Source organism: Lissotriton vulgaris, chromosome 5, assembly GCF_964263255.1.
Source record: "Lissotriton vulgaris chromosome 5, aLisVul1.2, whole genome shotgun sequence".
NCBI classification, from domain to species: Eukaryota; Metazoa; Chordata; class Amphibia; order Caudata; family Salamandridae; genus Lissotriton; species Lissotriton vulgaris.
The window spans coordinates 702,976,588-702,988,937 of NC_141693.1; the positions used below are offsets into that span (position 1 = coordinate 702,976,588).

The window sequence follows — 12,350 nt, forward strand, 5'->3', positions numbered from 1 at the left end:
AATATCATTATATAAGATCTCTAAAATAGCATTTCTGATTATGCCAGGGCTCCTTCCATAGTAGGGTTTGAATACTAAATATTACCTTGAGCTGCCACCTTCCGCAGATTTACATACAGGGACTGAAGGTAATGATAAGAAAAAGTTACAGGGCTGAAATGCCGTTTTGAGTATGTGCAAAATTACTAACTTGCATATTTTAAGGGTTTTCACCAGCTCTTTTCTAAAAAAAATTCCCATGCTGAGAAAGGTTGGATTTTTAATCCTGAAAATGGCAGACATAATATTTCTTTGGAGGTTGGATAAAAGTGGATGAAGGTCTGGCATTAACAATGACCTTCCATGTTTATTAAAATGTTGTCTCTCTCCCTCCCTCTCCATGAGGGGATTCCTCACATCCACAGGCCAACAAATACAACATGCACATTTGATCAGTGCCCTCCTCCAAGCATTATGAAGACCATCCAAAGTGGCTATAGTAAAATGCGCAGCACACACATCATCAAAGGAGTATGCATCGAAGGGCAAAGCATTTATTGATGGGGAAGAAAAGAGAATAGCACTGGCAGGCTGCCAGTTAGCAATGGTACAAATAGCAAGCAGCGAGAAGAACACTAAAGATAACAGTGACTCATTACACTCTGACCCAATAAATGTTCAGAGGAAGGTAGAGGAGGATAAAAAAGAGGAATGGGCCAAAGGAGAATGTGTGCAAACAAACGAGAGGTTATGGACAGGGCCCAATGGGAAGATATGCCTCCCTTCAGCAATGCTTCCTTCCATCACATGCCTTTTTCACAGTCCCTCACATGTTGGTCGAGATGGCATGATAAGACTCTTTTCCCTATGTTGGTACAACTCCAAGTTCCGCCAAATAGCAGAAAGAATTTGCAGACAATGCACTGTTTGCGCACAATACAATACTGGAAAGGGCACACCAACTGCACCTGGTCATTTCCTCCCTCCCACGGACCATTTGAAAGCCTACAGATGGACTCCATAGACATTCCTCGCACCCACAAGTACGAATATGTTTAGGTAATAGCATGCATGTTCAGCAAGTGGACAGAAGAGTATCCGACCAAGAACTGTGATGCACAGACTGGGGCCAAATGCCTTCTAAAATAACTAATTCCGTGATTTGAGATTACATCTCTCCTGAGCTCAGATAATGACCCTGCGTTCATCTCCCATGTGACAGGGGAACTACAAAAGGGGCTTGGGGGTCACACAGAAATTAAATTGCACCTATCACCCACCTGCAGCGAGTGAGGTGGAGAGGAATAATGGGGTGTTGAAGAATAAGATTAGAGAAATTTGTGCATCAACTGAACTTTCATGGGTGATGCACTACCACTAGCCCTACTGGCAATGAGAAGCACGCCATATAGTGTAATAAAGCTCAACCCCCACGAAATAGTAATTGGCCGCCCCAAGAACATTGTAGGCCATATGTCCACAGCTCCACTATCAATAACAGATAACCTGCTTTTAAGTTTTTGCAAGAAATGAACAGAGACCTTACGTTATCTTCACCGAGGTGGTTCTGCAGGCTCTTCCAGAAGGATCACCTCCACCGCCACATGACCTGCAGCCTGGTGATTGGATCTGGGTAAAGGCCCACACCCGACGGTACTGCCTCCAGCTCCAGCCAAAGTGGAAGGCACCACACCAGATCATCAGTCAAGTGCCAAAGGCTGACATCCTGGAATCACTACTCCGACACCAAGAAAGGAGAAGGCCAGATAGCAGAGAATAAGCTCCACCAGCACCACCAGTGACATCTGAGGCACCTCTCAGGTACAACCTTCAATTCACCACGCAAGACAGGACCAACGGGAAATAAGAGGCAGATACCTGCTCGGGGCAGGCTAAGCCTCCAACAGACGACAGAAGACACCAGAGGCAGTCACCTACTGTGCACAATAAGTCCAGGTCTCTAGGTATCACTCCTCCAAAGACGTTTGTCTGCCTTCCAAGGGAGTGCCAACTGTCATGTGCTAGGTTACTAACCAAGTGTTCAATTCAGTACTTTGATGTTCCAAAACCTTGTCCTTGATATCTAACTAGTGGGCGATGCAACGCTATGTGCCTAATTGGAGCGTCACCAGCAACTCTAACTAGCGGGCTCTGCATCTCCTAGGGGTCTATTGGTGCAGACGCCAGTCAACCATTTGGAAGAAAACGTTGGTGCCTTGATGGTTGTACTTTTGCATTATTTGTTGTTCCCAATAAATCTTGCTAACAGTTGTGCTGACAGTGACTTGTGTTATTTGTATTATTCCTTAATATTTCTATTTAAGCTTCTACAATAACACAGCTTTCTGTACAGTGACATACCATATTATACTATGCTATATAATGACAGACCATACCCTACTGTTTAATGACAGGCCATATCTTACCACACCTTACTAAACAATGGCAGGCCATACCATAATGTACAATATTATGACAGGCCATACCATACAATACTATGAAGGGCCATACCATACCACACAATACCATGAAATAGAATGACAGGCCATATCATACTATACAATGACAGGCAATACTACTACAAACTATACAATGACAGGCCATACCAAACCATACCATATTACACAATGTCAGACTATAATATACTATACATTAATAGGCCATTTCATACTATACACTGACAGACCATACCATACTACACAATAGCCCATACCATACCATACTTTACAATCACAAGTCATACCATACCGTACAACGACAGGCCGTAGAAAATAATACAATACTATATAATGACAGACTGTACCATAGCATACAATAGAATGACAGGCTGTACCATAGCATACGATACATTGACAGGCCATACCATTTCATACTATAAAATGAATGATCATAACATACCTTACATAGATTACGATGACCCGACACAACATACCATACCTTACAATGCAATAACAAGCCATACCATGCTATACTATAGAATGACAGGCAATACCACACCGTAGTATACAATGAGATGCCATACCATACAATACCACACAATAATAAGCCATGCCATATTATACGACAGGCCATTCCATATCATACAATTACTTGTCATGCTATAGTCTCCTATACAATGACAGGCCATAATATAATATGCTACAAAATGATATGCCATACCTTACAATGACACAACATACAATACTGTACAATGACAGGCCATACCATATCATACTATACAAGTCATACCACACCGTATTACACAATGACAGTCAATCCCATACCATAGTATGCTATACAATGACGACAACATAAAATGACTGGTCATACCATACAGTACAATGACAGGACATACCATACAATCCTTTACAATGATAGGCTATACCATACCATACATTTACTAAGCAATGGCAGGCCATATCATACTACACAAATTCAAGCCACACCATCCAACAATATACATTGACAGGCAAGGGAAATAGACAGAAAATTAAAATACCCCCCACTTGAATCCTACCTCTAACCACACTGAGCATATAAAGCGATCGATCCTCATTAGAAGAGCTCCTTTCACTTTCATCTTTCTTCCAGCTATCCTTCTGCCCTCATATCTATTCATCCATTCATCTGTCCATTTCCATTCTTTCACTCATCTACCCATCAATATATTAATGTTTCCAGCCATTCTTCTGTTCTACCTTCCATGCAGCCTTTCAACTTGTCTTCCTTATTTCCTTTCAAGTTTTCTTCCTTCCTTATACCCACACGGTTTCCCTCCTCTTTTCTTTCCTCTTTCTATTTACTCATCTTTCGTCTTGAATTCTTACTTTTTCTTTATCTTTCTTGTGCTCACTTCCTCTGTTTGTTTCCCTCTCTGTGTTTTACTCTATTTTCATTATTTTCATAATTCCCGTTGTGCTGTGCAGGTCAGCCCACTGCCCACACCCCTCTGATATTGTATTCCCAGCAGTGTTATATTTGAGTATTGTGCCTGCGGGCCTGCAGACAGAGGAGGCTTCTAAACAACAAATTACATTTTCAGAAAGATACAGATAACCAGCCAACGGTGCTCAGTGGGGCCCCTGCTTTAAGCTGCGTTAGTGTGGGGGTTCCATATGCCACTGTAGACAGGCCATACCGTGCCCTACCATACTGTACCATGCCAAGCCATATCATACTATAACTTACTAAACAATGACAGGCCATACGGCCATGCCAGACCATGACAACCCATACCATACTATACTATTAAATGGGAGGCCAGTCCATAACATACCATACAATGACAAGCCATACTATAATATACTATACAGTGACAGGCCATACCACACTATACAACAGGCCATGCCATAGTATACAATGATAGGTCATACAATATAATACAATGAACTGCCATTTCATGACCGGCCATGCCATACCATACCATAGAAAGGCAAGTTATACCATACAATGACAAGCCATACCATATCATACCATACCATAGTATGACAGACCATACTATACCATGACAAATCATACCATATCATACTATGTTATACTATAAAAAACAGACCACACCATACTATACAAACCCAGGTCATACCTTATCCTACCAAACTTTACAATGATGGTCCATACCATAACTTGCCATACCATACAATTATAGGCCATACTATGCTTTAGAGTGACAAGCCATCCCACCCCATAAATTGATTATACCTCACCATACAATATCATAAAATGACAGGCTGTGCCATACTATACCATACCATATTATACAATGACAGACCATAACATACCATACCATACAATGACACACCACACCACACCATACCATGCAATAGGATGGTGATATACTATACAACAGGCCATACCAAGCCATATCATACTATACAATCACAGGCAAACCATGGCAAAGGCAGGTCCTACCACAGCATAGTATAGTATACTTTGACTGGCCCTACCATGCCAAATACAGACAGGCCATACCATACCGTACAATGACAAGCCAGACCTACCATGTCATACCATACAATGACAGGAGATACCAGACCACACCACATAATGACAGGCCATACCATACTCTACTATAAAATGACAGGCCATATAGTACTATACATTGACAGAGCATACCATATGATTTATTGACAGGCCATACAATGCCATGTCATTCGATGACATACCATACAATGACAGGCCTTGCCACACCATATATGCTTTCATATCAAATTACAATTCTGTTTGTAAAACAATGATTTGTTGTTTCATAACAAATAGTTGAGGTCCGAAATCAGAAAATGCATGAAAATGATTTGCTTTTCGCTGTCTGGTTGTGAAGGTCCTTTTATGGACCATATCAAAAACCTACTGTGGACTTAAAGCATGCCCTTTGCTAAACATTAGTTTGCCTTACTGTCATTCTGATTTGCTTGCTTATTAGGTGTCGCCTCAGACAATGCATGCACTGTCATTTGCGAAGCATTATGTTAGATTAGAGGGAGCTTAGAGCCCGGCCATTACTTACTATTGGTTGCTTCATCATCACTCTAATTTGCCCCCGGAGCATGGCCCAAGTATTACTTTCTTTCTTTCTTTGTGAGTGTCCTTCCACTGCTGGAGTTTCTGGCCTGGTCTACTTTTTTCTTTTACTTGCAGCATTCACCAGGGGTACATTGACTAAGTCATTGCTTTTTTTTTTTAACTTTCAGCCTTGCTACACGGCAGCAGCACGTCTGTACAACATGACTTAAAAAAACATTGACAAAGCCAATAGACCTTGCAGAAATGAGTCTGACTGGCTTTCCCAATGCTTGTTTGAAATGTAAAGCAAATCTATATAGAACCTACACAGATGTACGATGGCAAGATAATAGCAACAAACAAAGGCTGATTCCCAAAGCCCTTGATCCAAATAATGTCTTTATATCTGGGACCGCGAGCTACATGAAACCACAATCACTAGGACTCACTTTGGCGTCAGCGTAATGAACCATGCAGAGACACTAAATTCACATATACCCAGCATTTCAGCTTTCAGACTTTGACTAATTTTCTTTTACCTTAAGTGCACAAAAGATGCATGAGTCTCCCATACACTTGTGGGATACCAGCTGTCGAAAGCTACGACGGAAAATATCGAGGTGCCACAGGACCTACGTAGCAGGAAAAAGAAGAGAAAAAAACAGTATACTGTAAAAAGTAAACAATTATGAGGAATCAAGTTCACATCACATACTCTTCAAACATGCAAACAATGAGCAGAGCTACTTGACACTAATTACCAAAAAAGATTTCTAGAGGTCCCTCTCGAGTCAGATGCAACATCGTCAAAATTCACTTCCATAACTACAATTCCTCAAGGCGTTACTAAATGTCCCTCTAGAGTGAATTTAAAAAAATCCTCAAAATTCTTTCATGAAACTGCCATCCCACAAGTCATTACTAGAGGTCCCTTTCCATTCAAATGCAAAATCATTGTAATTCAGTCTTAAAGCTGCAGTACCATTAGTCGACAATAGGTTTCCCTAGCGAGTCAGATGCATTGAAATTCCTCCATGAAGCTTCAGTTACACAAGTTGTTACTAGAAGTCCCTCTAATGTGATATGCAACTGCTTCAAATGACCTTCACCAAACCGAGGGTTGTGGCATTAACACATAAATTTGCACACACTCTTTTGCTATTATATTGGTTTGTGCTTGTTTCCCATAGGATAATTTAATTTGCCAAAGTTGGTTTGCAGTAATAAGTCGAAATGACTTTAATCCATTTCTTGATGGAACCCTAGCATATTTAGGAAATCTCATTCGCTGCTAAGTATAAATGCTTTTAAATAAGTCGTTTTGGATGTCGATAATGGTGGCATTTCCTGTGATCAGGAAATGTTGTTTGTAGCAGAAGACCAGTCCCAGAAAAGATGCCCAATACCAATCAGAATTTTTTTTTTCTTGAAGCTATAGTCAGTCAGTCAAAACAGTCAAAACAAACTTTATTTGGTTTGTTACAACCATAAAAGTACAATTTGCATCTTATCTTACTAAACAGGAAAAGTAAAAGCAACAGAAAATACCTAGCACGGCGGTATCGATAAACATATTACATCTTAATATACATATACATAACTATCATTTTTAAAATCGAGATGTTATCACAATTAATTTAAAAAACACTTAATTCACATCTATACATCAACTTCTTAATCATACAGCACTATTTTAAACACTAATTGTTTCACATTATTTGATGTCAGGGACCTATATTATTAGATCTTACTCTGTGCAACTGAGGAATGCCTTAACTTTTTTCATATATTTCCCCAAGGCACAGGCTATGTCTAAGTTCTCCATTTCCATCAACAATTTTACGGCTTGCATCCTATTTGTAATACTGTAATGAAGCTATAGTTCCACAAGTAGTTACTAGAGGTTTCTATCAAGACAGATACAAGTGTGTGAAGTGTCAATCACAAATCTGAGGAGGTGTGGCTTCAACCTAGAAATCTGCATATACGCTCTAGCCTCTTTAATGACCTATGTTCATTTTCTACAGAATAATTAAACATACGAACTTTGGTTTATAGTGAGACGTCAATATTGTAAATTACAATAAAAGTTTTGAGAATTATGGAAAAAGTTGATGAAACCCTATCAAACATAGGGACTAGCAGTCATTGGAAAGTACTAGTGTCTAAAAAGTTATATTCTTGGGCCCCTGTTTTTTATGTGGAAGCATACATGTGCAAGGGAAAAATGCAGTCAATATGAGTGAACGAAAAACAAACAAGGGCCTTGACTCACCTCAGTAAGGCAGAGTCTATATACTTGAAAAACAAAACAAAGAGCCAATACTGAGTCCTACTGTAACAAGAAACTAATGCAAATGACTAAAAACCAATACATTTTTAGTCATGAGTTGGATTTAATCCATCAGAATGTATTTATTTTCAAACTTTCAAAGAACACAAAATACAAGTACGCACTGCTCAAGCCACACTTGGAAATGTTTTCAAAAATAAAATGAATAAGTTTCAATAACAATGACACAATGTAAATGTAATGTTATCATAACGAGTTTCCTTGAATTTCCTTTTTTCTGAGATCACAGAAACGTGCGACGGGTAAGCTAGTATCATATAAAAATACATAAATATAGAGGGGCTCCCAGTCAACAGCCATTCACCATTGGTCTGTTGAGAAGTCACTCAAATTATGCTTCCTCCCACCACAGCACAAAGTATAGATAAACAGATCAACCCACTCCAGCCATTGGATGCTTTCACTCATATTGACTTGAAAAACAAAAAAAAGAGCCAATACGGAGTCCTACTGTAACAAGAAACTATTGCAAACGACTAAAACCAATACATTTTAGTCATGAGTTGGATTTAATCCATCAGAATTTATTTATTTTCAAACTTTCAAAGAACACAAAATAGAAGTTGTTTTAATAAATATGTGTGACACCTAAAATCATTAAGAAGACAGACGTGCACAAAAATTGCCATGAGATAAACAAAATTCAAACAACCTCTTTCATACTCATCACCCGACACGTAACCTGACTCAGCTCACACTCACATTGACATTCAAGCCTTCAAACTCCCAGAAAAAACAGACATGAAACACAAAAACAATTGGAACCTATGTCAAAAAATGGGACAGTTTCAATTATAAATGACAAAAGTTTTGCAGGAATAGATCTGATTTACAATTTCATCCCGCATCCCCAACACTAAAGGTACACTTTTGCTCAAACCATTAGTAATACATATTTATTTTGGCATAGGATACCACAAAAAAAGGTCGACGCGTTTCGAACCGGACCCTTTGTCCGATTCTCATCAGGACCACAAAAGGAAATCTGAAAGAGGAGACAAGACATTCCCTTACAATAAAAAACGTATTCAATTTATCAATGATAACGCTGAAACACACCCACCAAGTACACTGTGAGCCCCCTACCTTAGTTTTCAAAAACGCGCTTCAGTCAGGTAAAAGGAAGCGTGTGAGTCTGTGGAAAGGAGACACCATACTATCAGCGACAGATTAGTTTGTACTTGTTAATATCTGCTGTCACGCTCGTCCTAGTCATGGGATTGAATGTTAATTTTACCTGCAAAGCAGTGGGTCACAGCTATCGAAAAAAAACAATTTTTTCAGTCGTGGCGCTTGATACCAAGGCTGTGGGATAGAAGGGCGGGTCACTCGTCGGGTGTCTGAAATTTGTAGTTTTGCATGCGGCTGAAAAAAACTGTAATACAGAGCGCTAAGTTCAGCGCAGAAGTATCGCAGCTTGTGTAAAACCCAGTTTAAACGTAGGGGTGACATAAATTTACCTTCAGTAATGAAAGGCTGCTGAGCTAGGGTTTTGTATTCCCCGGATCAAGGGGAACGGCGCTGGCGGCGTCTCATTTCCAACGTGGGCTGGACAAACTAAAATATGGGCTTGTCATCACGACTCTGCTTTTTCTTTGTAGTGAAAATATGTGAATGGTCAACTGTAAAATAAGGAATGTTTGCCTAAAGCATAATATTTTGTATAAAAAGAGAAGGCTGGCTTTGTAAGATTGAGCAGTCTCCTGAGAATATACACTGTGTTGTACTTCTAGGATACCTGTTACTGGCTGCAGCCAATAAATACGATCTTTGATTTCACCAAGAAATCTGTGTTTCTGTAGTCTGAAACAGGAAGGACTCGAAGTCTTAGGGTGTGTTCCCTGGCTCCGCTGGGTTCTTAAAAACCCAGTACTTCAGTCGGCGCCCAACGTGGGGCGATTTCAGCGGTACCGGTCCAAGCCAGAGGCTCGTGAGGAGCTTCGTGTGAAAATTCTGGAGGAAGGCCGCCACTTCATCGACCCCTGTATGTCGACGTGGTCCGAAAGTCTTTGCTGCGAGGTTTCCCGCTTGCCGACGGCTACGAAGGACTGCTGCCCTATCGCCCTGTTTTGGACCCTTGATGATTGGTAGAGCGAAATGTTAGACGAGTCTTCTGGTGACGTCATCGATACCTCAGTTAAGTATGAGTGGAGCGTCTCCCAGTCCTTAGTTTGGTTCTTAGTTTTTGGGTGTCCCCTTGGGATCGCTTTAATTTGGAACTTGCAAGTACCAAAGCCGAAGGACTCGTGTATTCACGAGACTATCGTATTCGATAATCCTTTGAAGTTTGAAGCTAGACTAGAGAGCGAAGATGCCTGGTCTTAGCAGACTTGGAAATCTGTTTTGTCTTGGTTGTAATAGGGATTCCCGATTGGAGGACTCGTGTCCGGTTCCTCCGATTGGAACTCCAACCTATGAACTTTATGTGAAACATGGCGTAGGCCCCATCGCATATAATGAAGTATGGATCTGATACACCAGGAAAGTTGGTGTTTTAAAATGGCCCCAATATGGTAGTTTTGACACAGAGATTTTGGATAATCTGGAGGTTAAACTTTTTAAGAAGAAAGCCCGGCCGGCAATGTTTGACTCTTTTTGCATATGGCGCAAAGAAGCTAAACAGAGAAAAATTAAATTAGCGAAGAAAAATAAACGAGAACGAGGTATGTCAATGGTACAAGCTGCTGTTGCGTTTAGGGATAATGAGGAAGAGCAAGAAAGCGAACAGATGCTTAGGGTGAAGAAGTTAGCGGTAGATAGATGCTAACCAGTTTTGCCGCGTAAAGAACAGGAAGAAAAGAAAGATCTTGAGAAAGATCCTTTAATGTCGCATCTCTTGAGTTCGCCATCCCCTTATGCACAAAATGCTACGGCACCACCGCCACCAGCTGTGGTTGCACAACACCCAGTTGTTGTGCCACCTGTATTTCCACCACAGCCAGCTCCCTTTCCGTTGGCTACTATTCCTTTGCCTCCTTCTTCATCTGCTACTCCTACGCCTGTTCTTAATGCTCCCTCCATTCCGACTTTGAATTCTTCTGCTATTGTTCCGTCTTCTCTTATTCTTTCACCTTCTCCTTCTGCTAGACAACGAATGACTACTGCAGTTACTGGTTTCTTTTCTCCTTTGTTGGGACAATTGGGTATGTCCCCTGTTACTGAGCGTAGACAGTCACGTAGTCAGTTGCCGAATATGGATGAGCGTACGATTTTGGACCACATGGCGCGTAAATGGATTATGTACGATACACAGTATGATCTTGAGGGTGTTATGCATGTTTTCCTTCAATGGGAAGCACCGAAGCAACGGTACATTTTCGATACAATGTGTGCTTTTCTTGTTGAAAAGTGGGATGAGGAAGTGGGGCAAGCTCCTAACTAGTTGTACAGCATACGTTCCGAATTTGCGAAAGGAACTATTGTAAGTCCATCTGATGTTGGGAAAGCGGTCGCGATGTTGTTGTCATTTAGGAGTGAGTCTCCTTCTCGACAATTGTTCGGGCCTGATTCTTCAGTTGGGAGGAAGGCACGACAATATCCAATGAGAGAGGTTCCTCCGATGTGGAAAGAAGAAGTGGCTGCTGGTGCAAATAATAATCCGCCAGCTGTGCCAGCTCATTTTCAGCGTGTCTGGGTGCATGTTCCATGGAAACGTGCTGAAGTTTTAGCTATTAAGCAATCTTTGCCTGATCCAAGCAAAAATCCAGCAGGGTACTATAAAGAGTTGACACAGGCTGTGGGTTCATGTATTATGAATTTGGCGGACATCGACATGTTGTTTGGCAATGTTGTTCCACAACCTATTTGGAGTAAGATTCGTCATACGGATCATGCGGTTGAATTGGGTGATACATGGGTTAATCTTAGAGATGCCGACAATAGGCAAGTAGGCGGTGCTAAGCCTGAGGATTTGATTACTGAACTTCCTGATAGGATTATTACGTATATGAAGACTTTAATGCCCGAATTGCGTGTCAATTGGGACAAGTTGTCTGCATGTAAGCAGAAGAAAGACGAAACGGTGTCTGACTTTTTCATGTAATTGAAGAGACAAGAGGCAACGTTTGTAATAGTCCTGTTCTGCCTGTTTTGAAACGTACAGACCCTTACCAGCCACCTGTTTACAGGTTTGTGATTGATCTTAGAGAGGTAAATAAAATAGTTGTGCCACAGTTTCCCGTCGTCCCTGATATCACTGCCCTATTGACTATGATTCCAGCTTCAGCCACTTGGTTCTCAGTGATTGACTTGAAGAATGCTTTCTTCAGCATCCCGATTGCCGAGGAGAGTAGGGATATTTTTGGCTTCAGTTAAGGAGGCCGAAGCTTCCGCTTCAAATGCGCTCCTCAAGGCTACTGTGAAAGTCCATCGATATACAGTCAGGCTTTAAAAAGACAGCTTGATACGATTGTTTTTCCTGATGGCGCTACCCTTATTCAGTACGTCGACGATTTGCTAGTCGCTGCAGATACTGAGGAGATTTGTAAACAAGCCACCTTGTCGTTGTTGCATCATTTGTATGATTTGCATCACAAAGTGT

The 12,350-nt window shown here is 40.9% G+C and overlaps 1 protein-coding gene across 2 annotated transcripts in view; it reads right to left on the reverse strand.

Annotated features, from left to right (window-relative positions):
• Window positions 1-12,350, reverse strand: part of USP54 (ubiquitin specific peptidase 54) — a 1,809,222-nt gene that overhangs the window by 1,582,736 nt on the left and 214,136 nt on the right. For both annotated transcript variants that reach the window (XM_086922134.1, XM_086922133.1), the window contains exon 3: window positions 5,997-6,089. In XM_086922134.1, coding sequence (XP_086778260.1) covers window positions 5,997-6,089 — 93 coding nt within the window. The remainder of the gene's footprint in view (window positions 1-5,996; window positions 6,090-12,350) is intronic.